An 18,502-nucleotide genomic window follows, 5' to 3' on the forward strand; every position below is an offset into this window, starting at 1 on the left:
CAACACTTTGCAAAATATCTGGAAATCATTTTGAGAAATGGCTGAAGATTTTAGTCATTTTACAAAATGACTGGTTTCTCAGTATGACTGTATCATACGTCAGAAGTTGGTGCAAAAGCAGTTGTAAATAAAAGGAGGGAGTTGAATCAGATATCTCTGCTTGCTAAGTAATCATTCCTGAAGATGCCTCAGGACTTTGAAGTTAAATTTAGATGAGAACTATACAAAAAGAATAAGAAATGCTCCAAGTACGTGACCCCAAAGGCAGAGCATTGTACAACTATTGCTGAAATAAAGAAGACAAAAGAGAATCCCAAGTCAAAGTCAAGTCATGAATATGCTTACAAAGAAAGTATGAAGAACCTACTCTTTCTGTTTTGTTGACTCAAAGCGTATACGTTGCTCCTTTCCCCATTTAGATACACAGCATTACTGCTAATAAGCTGCTTGCTATTTCCCTCATTTTAGGTGTGAAATTCTGCAATATGGAGACACTGAGAAGCTGGTTAAGAGGAGGCAGATGAAAAAGGAATCTCCCACATATTATGTGAGCATCAAGGATACATATGATATCATCAAAAAAGCACATATGGCTACCAGCCACAGTGGCTGTGACCATGTCATGAAACACTTGTCCTCTAATAGGCAAGCATCACCAGAGATGCTGCTGAGCACTTCAAATCCTTCTGTGTAGTGTGCCAAGAAAAAAGAAGGCACCACTGGGAACAGTTTGCTGTCTGGTCTGTTCTGAACAAGGAGCACTTAGCACAGAGGCAAATTGACTTTATCTAAATGCAGTCTAGGCAGCTTGAAGCAGGTAATGGTGTACGAGGACTGCATCACCAAATTTTGTGTTCTCTGTCCTCTTCCATCAAAAAAAGCAGCTGAGATGGCTCTACAGCTTCTTAACATCTTTCCCACTTTTGGAGCCCCTGTTTTATTGCAGGGTCATGATGGGACAGAATTCATTACTCAAGTCATGCAAGAACTAAAGTATTTGTGGCCTCAGCTCAGCTTGGTGCATGGAAAACCAGGACACTCTCAAAGCCAAGAACTACCAGAGCATCTGAACAGCAATATTAAGGAGATGCTCATGGAGTGGACGGCAGACAGTGATTTGTGGGACTGGTCTATGGGAAAATGCTTTGTGCAGTTTGCCAAGAATTCAGCTCACCACTAGGGAATAAACTGTGCACTGTACTCAGCTCTCTGGAACAGATCCCTGGTGTGGGCTTACTGCAACCTCTCTTCCATTGGATGTCATCAACTGCTTAATGACTGAGGAGGACCTGGTCTCTGTGCTGACCACCCCTGCTGCATCACCTGTCCTCACAGCCCATGAAGCTCCAGAGGACCCCACCAGTACTGCTGCTAGAGCTGAGGCTGCAACAGAGCCTGCACCTGGGTCTCCATGAGATGAAATTCACCCACAACCTCAGAAGCCTCCACCCACACAGACTGTACAGAGACATAGCCTTTTGCCACCAGAGTCCATGGCCAATGGACAACCAGCAGCTAACCCAGACTCCAAAGATGACCTCTGTTTTCACCAGCAATATGATGGAGCATAAACAGGCCAGGCTACCCAGGTAGAACGACGTGGGTTGATATCTGAAACAAGAAGGGATGGCCAAGTCAACATCCAGCTGGCAACAGTGGGGACAATGTGACTGTCCCCAAAATGGACCAGCCAGCAAGTTGACTGAAATGTTAAAGTGCAAAATGGAACCGTCAACAGCCCATTGTCTCAATAATGAAAATAATCGTGAGCTCAGTGGGAAAAAATGCTGCTTTATGTCTTCTACTCAAGCTTACATTTTGAGCTTACATTGCTTTTAAGGAATTTACTTAATTCACAATTTACTAAATTTACAATTTAAGCAAATTACTGTATCAAGTTATTTTTTCCAAAATTAACTTAAAAAGGGAGAAATAATAGTTCACTAATTTACTAGTCTGCGTGTCTGGACGAGAAGAAGGGGTGAGGGAAGGAAGCTATTGTTTTCTTTGGTGGAAACTGGAACAACCTCAGCCTACCACCACAAAGTCCCCCTTCCCCTCTGTCAACGATTACTGTTCCATGATAATGTATAATCATGATACTGTTTATGTCACCCTGCCATAGTGAAGGAATTAGAAACTGATATACTTTGGGTTTGTATTGACTTTATTATGAATGTCTTTTACTGCATGAATTCAATTTCATTAGGGAGCAGAGTTAATTAGTGTAGCTCTTTCTCATTACTAATGTAACATATATATGCACAGCCTCATTAGTTCTGCTGTTATCTCCTCTGTATGCAATCTTGTAATAAATAAAGAGGCAATTTACTGTAGCACTGCTCTGATGTTCAAGAATACACTTCTTTCAGGGCTGCTAAGAGGATATTGCACACTTTCATGCATTTCACTTTGTCTCAACAATAATCGACCTGGAAACTCAGTCACAAACAAAATAATGAAAAACAATCACACATGAAAGTGGAGTTCTCCTTCTGTCCACTACTTACAGCAGACTGCAAACCCAAGCTGATACCTCTTTCACTGAGCAGTATTAATGTTCAGTCGATTAAGCAATTTGAAAGGCTGAGCCTTCTTGGGTGCTTTAGGAGAGACGGAGCTCTTTGTAATGCAGCAGTAGGGTGTGGAGGATAAACAAGGCTGGTAAACACCACCAGCAAACTTTTCACCCCAATGAATGTCAAGTACAGGAAGCACCAAAATTGCAGAAACAGATGAAAAACATGACAAGTGAAATTAGACAGCAAGCAGTTAGTTCACCGACAAATAAGTAAAGCCATGCTGTGAGACAAAAAGGAACCTGCAAGAAAAATCTCAGCTGTTCCTTGGTTAAATACCCGAAACCGGTCACTTGTGGGCATATTTAACTATACAAGAGATGCAAAAAAAAGCGGTAACAGAGGCACAAGGAAAAATACAGCATATGAAAAACATCACTGTAACAACACCTTTTACAAAAGTGTGTAGGAGTGTTGAAACCACTGCAGTTACTGGTGAAGTGAAAATGAAAAAAATAGTAATTATGTTGGAGCAAAATGGTTTCACGTATTTTAATGTCAAGGGGTATTTTTGTTATAACAGAAAACCCCTTGGCTGGTAAGATAATAGCAAGGACATAATCTTGTTCTGAAGGTCAGAATGTGCGTAGGAGCAAATGGTAATTTAGGTTTGTGTTACTAAATGTTCCACATTGATAACTGCTGCAAGTTGGTTACTATATTTAGCAACCAGATTTAGTAACCTGAACCTTCACAAAGCTGTGAACACGAAGTAAAGATGTGGAAGGGAAGTTCACCTCTGTGGTATTAAGATGAGTTACAACCACAGAATCATAGGAAAAAATAGATTGTGAGAGATCTCTTGAGGTCATCCAGTCCTATCCCCTGCTCAAAGCATGGCTGAACTTAAAGTGAGATAAGGCTGTCCAGGACTGTCTAGTTGTGTTTCGAAAATCTTGAAGGATGGAGAATCCAAACATCTTCTCTGGGCTCCTGGGCCACAGCTGCAACACTTCCAAATTATTATTAGTATCCTCATAAGATTTCTGCTGGCCCATTCCTTGAGTCTGCTGAGGGCCCTCTGAAAGGCAGCCCTGACCTCCAGGGTGTTACTGCTCCCTCCCATTTGGTGTTGTCCACAAAGGTTTGTCCTGTTACACAGCTCGGGCTGAGGATGCTGAAGGGTACCAAATCCAGCACTCAGGAGCTTTGCTGCTAGCTGACTGCCCCTTATTCCTGCCAGCTCCTCCTCAGTGGTCTTCCAATGCCATGTTTGACCCTCTCACCTGAGGTCTTCACTTACCTGATATGTCCCACCTTCCAGTGGCTGAAGCCTTTATAACTCACCCCACTCTGCCCCTGCCTTCCTCTACAAACAGTAAGAGGCATTTTTGCTACTAGAGACAGATGCTTTGGGGAAAATATTAAGTAAGTACGGTCCTTATTACTTAGGTAAGTATGGTCCATTCAGAGGAAAATTGCACCCTAGAAAGATTTCTTTTCCTGGATTAATACATATTCCAGAAAAGCTGTCTGAGCACACCTTCTTCCTTTTTTTTTTTTGTTGTTGTTGTTGTTTTTTTTTTTTTTTTTAAAAAAAAAGCTTTCATTTTTAAAAGATTCATATTTTGTTATATTTTCAGAATATTTCAACTGTTTGCTTCAAAATCGCATTTTTCTGTTTTGTACTGGGTCTGGCTGCGATGGAGTTAATTTTCACCATAGCAGCCCATATGGTGCTGTGTTTTGGATCAATGGCCAAACCAATGTTGATAACACACCAATGTTTTAGCTCTTGCTGAGCCACGTTTGCATAGTGCCAAGGCCACCTCTCTTTTTCTAGTCTGCCCCTCTAACCAGTGGGCTGGGGGTGGGCAAGAGGTGGGGAGGGGATGCAGCCCGGACAGCTGACCCGAACCAACCGAAAGGATATTCCACGCCATACAACATCACGCTCAGCAGCAAAACTGGGCGGGGGAGTTTTTCCAAAGTAGCTGCTGCTCAGAGACTGACTGGGCATTGGTCTGCTGCTGGTGAGTGATGACTGCTTTTGCATCACTTAATCATTTTTTTCCTTCTCCCCCCACTCCCCACCTTCACTTATTAAACTGACTTTATCTTGACCCACAAGTTTTCTTCTCTCTTTTGCCCTTCTGATTCTATCTCCCAGCCCTCTGGGAGAACGGAGTGAGCGATTGGGTAGGGGCTTAGCTGCCAGCCAGGGTCAACCCACCACACTTTAGAATTTAAGCCACATTTTTAGAGAAGGAGTTAAAAGATTGTAAAATTTCTTAAACTGATGGTTTGGATTGTACCAAAGACCTTCAGTTTAAAAAATAAAATTGTATATTGATACAATCTTATTTTTATTCAAATTCTTAAATTTGAACATGAAAAGCAAAAAATGCCCAAGGCTCAAACAGGAAAAGCCTATGTTATTTATTCATTTTTTAATCAGGAGGATTTTCAAGTATCAGGAGGATCTAACAAGCAACTTCCAAATCAATTAATTTTTAGCTTCTCATAGTTAACAACTGGTTGATGCTGGCTAACAAAAGTTTGACAGTCATGCCTAAAACCATGCTTAGCGAAAAAGAAAAAAGTAAGAAAGAGAATTAATTGCCTCTTTCATTGTCCTCCTTTGAACTGAGGACATAAACCCTGGATTTATTTTTGAGAGTTTACATCTTCTGATGCAAAGGAATGTAAATTTGAATGTTCAGATTTTTTTTAATTTTCAGACTTTACATCTAAATATAATGTTCTTACAGATGCTTATTTCTACTACAATTATTTCTGCTATTTTGTACATTGAAAATGTATGTACCTTTGAAACATGTAGGTAAACTTCCTCCCTGATTTTCATCTGCACTTTAGATCAAACTATTAATCATATTTAAGGCAACTTTTCCTCTCTCTCAAATTTACATAAAATAAATCTTCAAAGAGGACAGGATTTGCCTAGAGAAAAAGGATGACCTCTTGAAAAGAAAATCTTGCCCCTGAGCTTCTTAGTGAGTAAATATTTGCTGAAGAGATGTTACATGTGGTGGAGTAGGTAAATGAGCATGGTACTTAGATCATAGAAAATCTCCTCATGCAAGTATGTGTAGCTGCAGTTATCCTGCCAGAAAAACACTTTGCACAACAAATCTATAGCATGGGTCAATGATAACTCCGGGGGAAACAGCCACCTGCCCCGTCATCCTTGGAAGGCAGCTCTAGGATGCTAAGGCCAGTACCACCCAGAGGACTTTTACATGAACAGAGAATGGACCTCCAAGTGAGAAAGAAATAGTAGATAAGGCAGAGAAATGCCTGTCTTGTTTTTTTTGGCTTCTACTTATCTCAAAGGTATACAGGAAACATATCTAAAAGCATTGTGATTTACAAAACCTGAGTTGGCTTGAGCTAGTCCTATGATTTTCTGTGAAGTGCAATCACTGCTTTTCTTAGAGGTATTTAAAATGGGAGCTGAGCAAGGAGTTCAGGCCCTTTCAATTATTTCACAGTCCAGATGACTGCACTTCCTTACAGAAAGTTTTGTACCCTCTGAGGTCCTGGAGGTCTGTACGACAGCCAGCTGACAACACTGTCACTGCGCAATAGGAATTAATCAAGCAGGTTTGCAAGGATGTTAGTAGCCCACCAGCTATGATTAAAGAAACATCACCTTCTCCTTTTAATTCTTTACAGAATCTATATTTACCCTGTGGATGAATCGCCATATAAGTACTACCACAGATGCCTTTTCAGACTTGCAGCAGTCTAGCGTGGGTGCTGTCAGATCCTGCTTCCTGCTGTATGTGGCTATGAAAGAGGCAAAGTTCTCTCTTTCACTTGCTTCACTGAGAAACAACAACCTTACTTTTCCTAGCCCTGCTATTCAAATTTATTTTGATTTCCTTTTTTTTAATTGTTGAGTGTTTCTCAGCTGTCTTACCTAATTCTTTTCCAACTTTTCTACCCACCTTTTCTAGGCCTTGACCCTGGGGCTGAACATTCCTCTCAACCTCTAAACATCTTGAGCTTTTGCTTCCTCCTGTTGGGCTCAAGAGCTACGGTGCTTTGGCAGTCTGTCCTCTTCATTCATGGGCCTCCGTCTTGCCCTCTGCCCTTTCGGAAAGGAGTGCATCACCAGCAAGCGTTATATGTGTCCTGGAATGCATGGATTTAAGGCTCTTCCTGAATCTGGGGATGTTCCCATACCAAATTTTTGAATGAAGAGCCAGCACGTTCTTAATCTCTGCTCCACCATATTTGCTCAGAGACTTTCAAGCCAGAAGCAGAGATAGGAGAGGCTTATTGGAGCTCAGGAACCCTGGTTGGCCAGTAACCCCTGCATACTTCCACGGAAAGTGGAGTAAAAGCACCAGAAGAAGAGCCGCTTCTACTGCTGAATCCCAAAGACACCTTTCTGCTTTAAAGGCAGCTCTCTGCTATCTCTGAAGCCAAGACTGATTACTTGCAGCGGGACAATATTAGGAATGGAAGGCTTTGGTCATTTCTAATGACTCCCGCTCTCCATGCCTCTCTTCAGTTGGCAACTGATGCATTAAAATATTCAAGTTTCAAGCTTGTGACATTTTGTACTCAATTGAGTTTCAGTCATTCAAAAATGATTGGTAGTTGAGTACAAGATTTTATAAAGTAACCTCCTGTTGCTCGTAGAGAAATAATTTCCTCCGTGTGTCTTCTGCATTCTTCTCCCATCCTTCACTTCTAAGACCTGCTGGTGGTTGAAAGAAAAGCAATTAAGTTAATCACTTTATTTCAAATGTTCTGCCATCCCATTCTCTTGTTCTACAGTCTATTTTTGATACAATGGAGAGATTAAGTCCAACAGGACTCTGATAAACAGTTCATTTGAAACCTATCACATATTTCATTTTCATAGAGTTATCTTAAAGTATGTTAATTAGGTGCATGGCCCATCTATGCTTTAGGGTAGAAATGTTCTTACAATTACAGTAATTGCTCAAATCCTTGAACTGAGAAAACAAAGAAACAGAGAAAGCTATTGAAAGAATTGATGTAGACAGTTAGATGGTACTTAGGATGATGATCATTTTAGTCTGCGAGCATTTTGATTGGTTGCACATATTCTCTTTGCCATGTGTTGAAAGTATGGAGTATAAACAGACATATGGCATGGCATTCATTTTATTTCATTCCTGCAAACAGCGTGTAAAATGGAAGCACAGAGATTTGCCAATTAGCAAAAAGACAGCAGAAATTACATTATTATTTCATCTTGCAAATGCTGAATGTGGCTGAATTATTTAGTAATATGTACAATACATACAATTTTAAAGATATTATCTGATATAGTGAGCAAAAAGGCTTTCTGAGTTGCTTTGGGATGTGCTCTCAAGTAATGGTTCCTCACATTTCAGCAAATAGCAAACCTGGGTAAGATCAAAATAAGCATAGAGTCTGCTTTATTGATTTAAATGTCTTTCCTCTTAAAGGCCATTTTTTGTTTCTGGTAAAGAAACACCCTTCTGTAAGGAAGCTGTGGTCACTACTTACCACTATCATAACACTCGAAGGAGCAGAAGTGCTGGCCTAGATGTTAAGTCAGAGCAGCTGGGGTAATCACTGTTGTCATTTAAGGGGCCTGCAACCTCTTCCTGAAAAGAGGAAGAACTGGGTGCTTTGGACCCAAAAGAAACCTGAGGCCTAGAGAGAGACCCCAGGAGAGATGCTATTTTTTTGATAAATTTACTTCTACTTTTATAAAGCATAATGTCTACTTCTAAGGCATATTAAGTAGGTATGACTGAGGCAACTATATATTATTATTTCTAATAAACAGAGAAGCCAGATAGCCTCTTCCATCCTGACAAACAAAGCCTGAGAAACTTTTCCGCAAATCTGCAACCAAATACATAGATTAGTCCAAGAATCTCCAATCTCCTGCTAACCTTGTTGACCATTTAGTGACTGAAGCTGTTAGATTCTTTTTGCTGCATAGGTGGGTAGGACTGGCAAGTTAAAGGGATTATCCTGTAAGTTCACTAACCATGGAGTATGATTTTCTCACTTTCCAGTACCTATGATTCATGTCTAACGGAGTGGTAATGAGACAGCAAGAACTCTGATTGCATGTGCAATCACAGAAAAAAATGTGTTAAAACAGAACACAGGTATTCCCTGTCTTACTGTTGTTTATAATTCTGGCCTATACATATCTCAGTTCTTTCAAGTAACTAGCAATAGAGCGTTTAATATTAATAAATAATTGAAATTATGAGCAATTATGACCCTAGGTTGGAAGCAGCTAAAATTGAAAACCTACTCAGTGACACAAGGCAACACAGTTTTATGGTTTTTCCTAGACAGAAAGGAGCTCTCAAGCTCGTATGTGAAGCCTTAGTTGCTATTACACTGACCAGTAAATATAATATTTTCTCACAGTGACACACAAAGCAGAGGAAATCATGCAGAAATGAAATGAAATCAAGAACTTAGAGTTCTACTGCAGATCAGTAGATCTCCTGCTTAAAGGAACTCTGCTACACCCATGCATAGGCACAGTCAGTGACACCTCCACATGTCACATCCCATCTCTGAACATCTAACAGGCCTTGTTCCTCTTCTCTCAACTGTTGCTTCTTCTTCTGCTCCATTTTCTCTTCTTAATAATTTAAACCTTCAACCTTCTTTATCTTCTGTTTCCCCCAATGTTGAACCAGATGTTCCCAGTTCTTTCTTTCCTTAAAATCTGTTTGTGATGCTAGTCTCGTGATGCTGGATCTCTGATGTCTATACATGCATTTCTCTTTCAACCTTTACTCTGAGCACTGTTCAAGGCAAACCATGTGCTGATTAAGCAAGAAGCAAAAGCAAGATCCTAAAGTTCATTTGAACAGACTGATGTGACTCAATTTCCTTTTGTACTCAAATGAGAAACTAACCTAAAACACTTAAGACCTAGATTACAGAGTTGAGTTGAGTAATTTTTATTTTTGTTTTAACAGAAGAATGTGAAGATGAAAGGTGAACACACTGAAGAGCTTCAATATGCACCTTCAAGGAACATTTTGAGAACAAAGGGACTCAGCTTTGAGAAATTCAGCTTCTGACCCCCAGCAGTTTTGGTGTCAGCCAACGGCACTCTCCCCAAGGTGACAAGAGAATTATCGATGCAACACCTCTGCAGGGTTTTTGGCATCACTTGACATCCCAAGAGCTCAGACTAGACTCAACAAGGTAACAGAGTGTGCAAAGCTCTTGATCTCATAGCCTGATTTGGCTCTGTCTGGAGTGTCAGCTGCCACATAGCAGCCATTTCAGGAATACAATTTCCTAATGTCACTTCTGCATTATTACTTGATGGTTCAAGCTTTGTGGGTCACTTCAGGTCGTGTGGACAGTGTGCAAGGCTGCTGGCATTTCCTTGTTTTACCCAGAGGCTGTGGATGTGGTTTCATGATCACTCTAACCCATCAAAACCATTGATGTCTCACCTGTTCCCTACCTTCCGGTGTGTTTCTACAGAACCAGCAGATCATTTTGCCGTTCAGACATCACTGCTACCACACCAGGCAGCAGTCTGTCCTTATGTGGGATTAAGCGATGCTGGAACCACACCTCGTGAGTACCATTATTCATGTAGCTGTTTTCTTCAGCGCTCTGTCTGCTGGAGTGATTGCACATTTCTCTTACCCCAAGCCCATGGGTATATGCAGTCTCCAAAATGGGCACCCCTCCTGTTCGGAATCCTGGTCTAGATGAGATAGTAACGGCTCCCCCAAAGCTCTCAGAGTTTATCCTAAGAATGTCTCACAAACTGCTGTCTCCACATTCTTGCTCACCCTTCGCACACTTTTCTGTTCTCTCCCTGACTTTCAGCACCCTTGGGTTTTTTGAGTCTTTGTATTTATTTACTTCTCATAGTTCTCTTTCACATCTTGTTCTTCCTAATGACTGTACTTAGGAGAGAAGCCTTTTGGTGGAAACCATCCTCACATCCACAACAGAGGGTGGCTGCACGATGGCAGGAACAATGCTAGTTCAGCCCTGCTGGAATGTTGTTTTTATGTTATTGCTCACAAAACCTTGTGTGTTGTCCTACAGTGTTTGAGTACTGATGACTCTGACCGTGATGTAGAACTCTAATTGAAAAATAAACTGGGCTAACATTTTTCTGTTTAATTTCTGGTCAAGAAACTGCTTTTTAACATCTCTGGAAGAGCTCTGACTCAATGCTTTCCTCTTTTTAGTGAGCTACCTTATACTAATTATATGGTTTGGGGTCAGCATTCATGCCTGCAGTTCAGGGATAATCTTCAAGTGCCACTGACCTCTGCAAGTCTTTTTTTAATGGCAGGAACTATTAAGTCACTTTTCATATATGTCTGAAGCTTATTTTATTTATAACATTTAAATAGTGAGTAATATCCTGAATTCTTGAAGATCTAATAGCACGTTACAGTGAAATATTTTGTTAACTTTGCTAAACACTTTGTTATTCTGGCACATTTAGCTTAATTATTAAACATAAAACAAGTTCGGGGGAAAAGTGCATTTATAATGAAAAATCCTCTGCTCAACTGCGTATTTCTTCACTTCATCAGTGGCACTTACTTGCTTGGTAGCAAAACCCAGTAATGTACAGTAGTTGTACAGCTCAGAGGATGACTGCCCATCTGAGCTTTACAGCTGACCAAATTGTGGGTCCTGACAGGTGGGCCTGTCCTATATGTTGGAGCGCAACAATGGTCTCTGACAGCTGAGCAGCTTTTTAGCAGTTCTCCCTGCATGACCAAAACAGTGTTAGATGTTGAATGTACGCGATTGCTATCGCAGCGAAGCAAGAAAAAAGGCTTGTGCCTTCCTGTATGTGGGCTGAGAAAACCCTCAACCGTTCTCGGTCAAACAGCAGCACCAAAGGCTCGTTTTTCACACTGGTTATATACGCCATATGCTATAGATGCATGAAACGGCAAAGAAGGGGGAAGTCACAAAAATAAGAGACTATAAGGTAAAATTTTAAGTATTTTATTTCTATAAATAGTGAAAAACCAGTCTATTTCTGAGTAATATACAGTGTCGGCATCTAGACTATAATTATGCTGTTTATAACAACAAAAAGATTGTATCTTCTTAAAGCCAGCTTGAAATATTAACAATATACATTGGAAAATTTGTTTGTGTCAAGAGCAGAAAGTCATCTTCTTAAAGCTTTAAAACTCTTCTTATAGCAAAGTTTCTAGGAAAGCAAATTTCTCATGCCTGTCTCAGAAATAATAGGTGGGTATACAAATTTTAACCATTTAAATCCTTCTAAGATCATGCATTTTAAAAGGGAGTGAACAGAAAGTTTTCTATCAGACACAACACTCCAATGGCCTTCTAAAGACACTTTGTCTGATGCTTCATAAATAAGAAGTTCCTCTGAATATGTTTTGCAGTCGCAGTCTATCATTTTACAGATGAGTGCAACAGAATTAAGAATTGCTGATTAAAACAAGTTTACTGATTTCAAACTTCAAAGGAATTGGAGAGAGAAGACACTGCTTTTTTTAAGAAACCATTTTTCAGCTCACACTTTGTTCTTTTTAAAGTCTTTGTAAGGTAATGACAGATTTCATTACTGAAGTATGCATATGCCCTGCATGCAATTATCCTCATATACTTGTACAGAAATCTGTATGCAAGCCCAAACAACTGAACAGTCCACATTTTGCCTTAAGTCTAAATAAGAATGCAGCTGTATGTGGCTACATTCAACAAGTGCCAATAGGATTATACCTTTCAGAAGATTGTTCCTAAATTAATTTTTAGCTTTTCTTCACTTTTCATTGTAGGGTAGCTCAGGTGAAATTCTGTATCAGAAAGACTCAGAGCTGAAGCAAGAAGAAATTGATTTTTTTTTTTCCCCTCCACAGAATGTAAGGGGTTGGAAGGTTCATCTGCAGATCTTTATTTTCAGTGTGCTCTATGCATCTAGAAACCAAAACTGTTGCTGCCTTATGGGTGTCCTGCAACCATCCAGCAAGATGCTAAAAAGACGGCTCAGGTGTCTTCCTCTCCACCTCTTCACATTTCAGTATTTTTCCCATCTACAATTTTGGCTTTGTAACTTGAGTGCAGATTAAACTTGTATAATCCACAAGCCGACAGTTTAACTATTTCAAATGGCTGAATCTAGAGGCAAATAAAAAAATCCAACCAACTCAGAATGCAGTTGAGTAAATTAAAAACTCATAATTATATAAAACATGGTTTTAACACTGAGAGGCATAGGTTATTGCTGTCATATACAGTATGACAATAGTTACAAGGTTGTATACTACATGGGATAACAGAATTTCACACACAGTTCAGTAAAATGGCCCCTCAGGAATCTGTGCCATTCCATAGTTAACAAAGAAAACGTGTCTATTTTAAAAATTTCCGTTTCTCACTTTCAGTAACCTTCAAAAGAGGAGCTTTTAGGACGATGTCTAACAGCAGTGTAATTCAGCAGAACCATTCCTCCAATGAGATGCTGCCGGACACCTCAGAGAGGCTCCGCAGCATTCTCATAGCCCTGTACATCACTGACCTGGCTGGTGGCACCCTCGGCGTCATCATGATGTCCCATCAGTTGTTTCAAAGAAGATCCAAATCTGTGATGACCATTATCATCATCAGCCTCCTGGTGCTGCACACCTTTATGCTACTCAGCATCCCCTTCCGCCTCAGCTATTACATTTTACAGGAATGGAAATTTGGGAGGTTTGCCTGCAAGATAGTAAGCGCCATCATCTACCTCCACATGTACACCACCTTCGCATTTTATGTGGTTATCATCATAATACGCCTCTTCCGACTCGAGGTTAGGAAGTGCTACACTACAGCCTGGGTGGCTGCTGTCTGGCTGGTGGGAGCGCTGGTGATCACACCTCTTCTTCTCTCATACTATGGCACCTCTAAGACATACCACTCCTCTGAATGCTTTCAGTTTCACAAGGAGATACAAGAAGTGCCCATGGTGATTGTAAACTACTGCTTGGTTGGGATTTTGCTGGCAGTTTGTGCTGTGCTCACGATAATCCAGTTGGCTGTGATCTATAGACTGGCTGTGAAATACTGGCCTGACATCAACTCCCATGTGGAATTCAGGGCTCAGGCAAAGAGTTTCTTCTTCATCTTGGTAACGATAGTGTGCTTTATGCCTCATCACGTATTCAGGGTATACTACATCCAAAACTGCCACCTAGACAAAGACCATAAACTACTCCCATACAATGAAATTTTTTTAGCTTTAACAACAATGTGCTGTTTGGATATGTTGTGCTTCGTAACAGGAATAGCCCACTGAACTGTGAACCATAAGGAAATCTCACTGCAGCGTGTCAGTACTGGCCTTTGGCAGAAATAAAACTGTATTGGGACTTTGCTGAGCTAGGGAGACTGCTGAGGTTTTGGCATGGCTCTATAGGTCTGTAGCATTGTTTGGCTTTTGCAGATCAGTAAGATCCATCTTTCAGAAACTACTGGTTTTTATCTTCTCTCTTGAAGGTGGACACATGAGCCTTACTCTAGTCGTTGACCTAAGAGTAGTGCCCTGAATCTTCATTAAGGTTTTCCTCAGATGTCCCTTTCTAAGAACTACATCACAACTACCCATTCCTTTCATTTTTTCCCTCGAAGTGTCTCAGTAGCGACAACCCACTGTGGCCAATAAGTTGTCCACTCTGAAGGTCTAACAACTTCTTCTGGCAATTGCAATACTGAAGGGAAGAGAGGGAAGAAACTCCTTCACAGGATTTTTGTACTAGTGATTTTAAATAGGACATAAACTCTATTCAAATAAAACATATTCAAGGCATGAAACACTGTATGAATGAAATATTGTAGTAACATATTTCAGCAGAATCCTTCTTTTCTTCACTTATGCAAAGTGTACATTGAATTATATGAAAACACTTATTCTCACAACTTCATCTTTACTTGCTTCATTCCAAAACCACAAGCAGTTCACTGAATTGTGGGAATTACACATTTAGAGTGAGTGACAGCGGAACAGGCCACAGGTTTCAAAACTTCTTCATGTCACTCTCTCATCAGGACTGAATCTGTGGCTGTTATCCCTTAGGTCCATTGTAGTCAAAGAAATACGAGTTACTGTGGCCTATAACTGGATCTGGAATTTAAATCAAGGGGTCTGGTCCTTTACTGAAGGATCAGCTGCTCTCTAGGAGAGGGAAATATTTTATCAGCCTTCAAAAAACCTTTGATGTCTGCTCTCTTTCAGTTGCCTGTTATTATCGGATGCCATATTTTTTCCATTTGCACATGTAACAAAGCAGAACTAGAATAAACTAACTGAATTGTGTTTAATCAGTTCAGTGTATACTTGTGTATACGTATACAAACTTGTGCTGGAGTATACATTTTCTCCATTAGATGGATTATATTCTTTGAAAACCACATCTGTTCTGGGAATCACATGTTTTATCTTCATCATGTAAAAGCTTTGTTTTCATGATTGCATTTTGCCTATTCTGCTTAGTGTAAGTCTTTAACCCTTCTGATGAAGGCCTCACTGTCGTTTGCTGCATCCCAACAGCTTGAGGCCAGATTTCTCTCACCCCAGGCTCCCAGGAGGTACACAAGGGTGTGCTTCCTCCTTCGCAGCCCCAGGAGTTGCACAGTTTTTAGTCTGGCAATCTTTGCTATGATCCCTGGATTCAAACAGGTCAGAACTTGATTTGGGAGGGTTATAAAGTTACACCTTGTGGTGGTTTGGTGTCTGGTAGGGTTTTGGTAGCAGGGAAGACGCCACAGAGGTGGCTCCTGTAAGAGGCTTCGAGAAGCTCCCCTGCCTTAAATTCGGACCCGCCTCTGGCCAAGGCCAGACCAATGGTGCCTCTGTGAATAACTCCAAGCATAAAAGAACTTGTTAATTGAGTTCTTTCTTCATCTATCTGTGTTTGTGAGCGGAGGAGAGGAGGGGGATGCGAGAGAAACAGCCCTGCAGACACCCGGGTCGGTGAGGAAGCAGAGGGGGAGCTGTGCGAAGGCTCCACCACCGCCCGTGGTAAGATGGAGGCTGAGCCCCTGCAGCCCGCGGAGGGGTGGTTCGTGGGGAGCTGCAGCTCCGAGGGAAGGACTCATGTTGGAGCAGTTGGTGGAGTGCTGTCTGCCATGAGAGGGACCCAGCGGTGGGGCAGGGGAGGGCTGGAAGGGCCCCTCTCCCTGAGGAGAAGGAGCAGCGGAGACACCTTGTGCCGGACGGACTGTGACCCCCATTCCCTGCCCCCTGCGCTGCTGGGGGGCTGGAGGCAGCAGAGCTGAGCCCGGGAAGACCAGAGGAGTGGGGGCAAGGTGTGTTGTTTTTAAAATCTGGTTATATTTCCCACTATCCTTGGTGGTGGTGGTTGTTCATTAGACGGATATTGGTTTCCCCAAGTTGAGTCTGTCTTTTGCCTGTGACTGGTGAGTGAGCCCTCCCTGTCCTGTGTCTCAGTCTTCAAGGATTTTGGTTGTATTTTCTCTGGGAGGGGGGCTGTGTGGGCTCAAACCACAACACACCTGTAACGTAATGCTAGTGGTGCCTCAGATTGATGACATTTCTTTGAACAAAAGAGCTTACACCTGCTTTTCAGTCCTGATTAAATGTTTTTACCTTTACATTTCCATAAAAAAATCTTTGCTGAAAACTCTCGACAGTTCCGGGTTCCTTTCTGCCTCTTTTAAAAAGTGGGAGGTGTCCAGGGGACCAGCAGCAAGTCACTGGGTTCTTCTGAAAATCCTGCCCTTACGGTTTCCTCAGCATTCCTTACGGCTTGGATCCCTTACAGCATCAGGACTCTTTCCCACTCTGCCCCGCAATGAGTAGACTGTGGGTGGGCAAGATATTGTATAGGGGACGCTGGCGGGACAACTCACCTGAGCTGGCCAAAGGGATACTCTATACCACATGACGTTGCTCAGCAATGCAAACTGAGGTAGAAGAAGCAGGTCAGGGATTGACTTCTTTGGTGGTGCTTGCTCAGAGACTGGCTGGGCATTGATCTGCTCGTGGGAGATAAGTATTTTCTGCTTGTTTGCTTTCTTCTCTTTCCCTCACCTATTAAACTGTCTTGTGTCTCAACTCATGAATTTTGATTTTGTTCTTCCTATTCTCTGCCCTGTTCTGCTGGGCATGGAGGGACTGAGAGCAGTCTCCTTGTCAGTAAGACCCCTGCCCCCCCATTACTGGAAAACTGAATGTAGCTGATATTTGCTTCTGTGGAGCTTCTTCAGCCACAGTGAAACAACCTTTATTATTAACCATTTCAGTGAGGGAAAGTATGGAAAATGAAGTGGAGCTTATGCTTCAGCTTCTTCTCACAGTTACTGAAAACTACAACAGTTTTTGCACCAAGGCTTCAGGTAGAACTTCATTCTGGTGCTTGCTGTACTAACCAGATTGTACCTCGTTCCCATTCCTTCTTCCACTCAACAGACACTTTCTTTAACCCTACACAAGAACCATACTTCTCTGCCTCTTGGCCTTCACCACTAATTTATCTTTCCTGTATTTTCATCTAAGCTCCTTTTTCTTTCTTTTCTGCTTGGCCATTTTCTCTGTACCTTCTCTCACTGACTAGGGCTCAGTCATGTGAAATCAAACCCCTCACTGGTTTCAGTATGGTACTCTTAATCCAGAGGATAATGGATTGAGCATTGATCCCAGTGCTGTTACATCCAAGACTCACATTAAAGTGATAAAGATAATCTGTATTCAATACCCAGTCCCCAGCTGAGATCTGGAAGCACTCTAAAAACTGATTAAAACATAAAGTTGTCACTCTCCAGAAGGATAATCAGAAGTAAATTCTGAAAGGGCAATAATACTGAGCTCAGATTGTAGGGTACTATTCTTACTATGAATTATGTAATGACACATTCCCTGGAAAAGCGTAAAAAATGGTTGGTTTGAATGCCATTTGCATGATCCAAGTAATTTGGAGATAATTATACACATTAGTAATTGCTTTCATGTTAACTGAATATGTAAAATTGTAAACCATTTAGTCATCCCATTCATTTTTAATGCCATCAAATGAACACTGGGAAAATCCCCAGACATTCTGAAGGAAAGAACATCAAACTGCTAAATGTATCTTCCGTTGTTCTCCGCATGAAGTTCTGCATAAAAAAAGCAGGCAAACAAAACAAAACAAAACCATCAAAAACTAGTGTGCCCACTGCTGTCACAGCTACAGTGCTACTATGGGTGGGCCATTTCTGAAGCCTATCCTTTCAAACAGTGCTGAGGGTGATGTGAGCACTCTCACAGGCAATCTGCACAAGGGCACATCTTTTTTTTTTTAATTCATGTCTGCTAGTATCCAGAATAGCAATGCTTAAATGGAAAAAAAAGTCTCCATTTCCTTCTGATGCGTCTGTTCCTTCTGCCTCCTTATAGAGAAAGGTCACACTGACGATGCCGTCAGGTGGGCATGCCCCTCACTGTAAGTGCATGTGGGTAAAAGGAGTTTTGAGTTGAAAATTACTGTATCCGTAAGCACATGGATGAAAACATTGCAGAAAAGCTACAGGAGGGCAGCATTTATAGCAATGAATGTTACACAGAGTATAAATATCAGGCAAAACTAAACCCACAGAAACATGAAAAAATTAAAAAAAAAAAAAAAAAAGCTACAACTGACAGCAAAACCCACAATTCTTCCATGTCTTCATTACTACACTGTTGGCAGCTGTTGGTGAGGAGCCACACACTAAATCCCTGGTAAGCCATGACCATCTGTATGGTCATGTACATTTTTGTACATGTACAATTTATGTCACGCAAATGGTGTGACATAAATTGTACAGAGATACTTTGTTCGTCAGCTGACAATTTTGTGACCAGACTGACAATCAGTGGGCAAGGAGCTGTAGCTCAGGAGGCAGATGCTGATGTTGTACGAGATGGAAGTGCTGCATCCCCAAAAACATACAATGCAATGGCAAATTATTAGCAAAAAAATGTAATT

General features: G+C 41.2%; 1 protein-coding gene across 1 annotated transcript; it reads left to right on the plus strand.

The window, feature by feature from the left end:
* The first annotated feature begins 12,969 nt into the window (after positions 1-12,969).
* LOC104347058 (putative G protein-coupled receptor 141) lies at positions 12,970-13,833 on the plus strand. Its single transcript, XM_009951992.1, has one exon. The coding sequence runs from the start codon at positions 12,970-12,972 to the stop codon at positions 13,831-13,833; it is 864 nt and encodes a 287-aa protein (XP_009950294.1).
* Positions 13,834-18,502: the final 4,669 nt, after the last annotated feature.

This window comes from Leptosomus discolor, chromosome 7, assembly GCF_034619465.1.
Source record: "Leptosomus discolor isolate bLepDis1 chromosome 7, bLepDis1.hap2, whole genome shotgun sequence".
NCBI lineage: Eukaryota > Metazoa > Chordata > Aves > Leptosomiformes > Leptosomidae > Leptosomus > Leptosomus discolor.

What these genes read in the sequence shown, in the direction of transcription:
- LOC104347058 (XM_009951992.1), top strand. Translation starts at nt 12,970, where the DNA reads ATGTCTAACAGCAGTGTAATTCAGCAGAACCATTCCTCCAATGAGATG.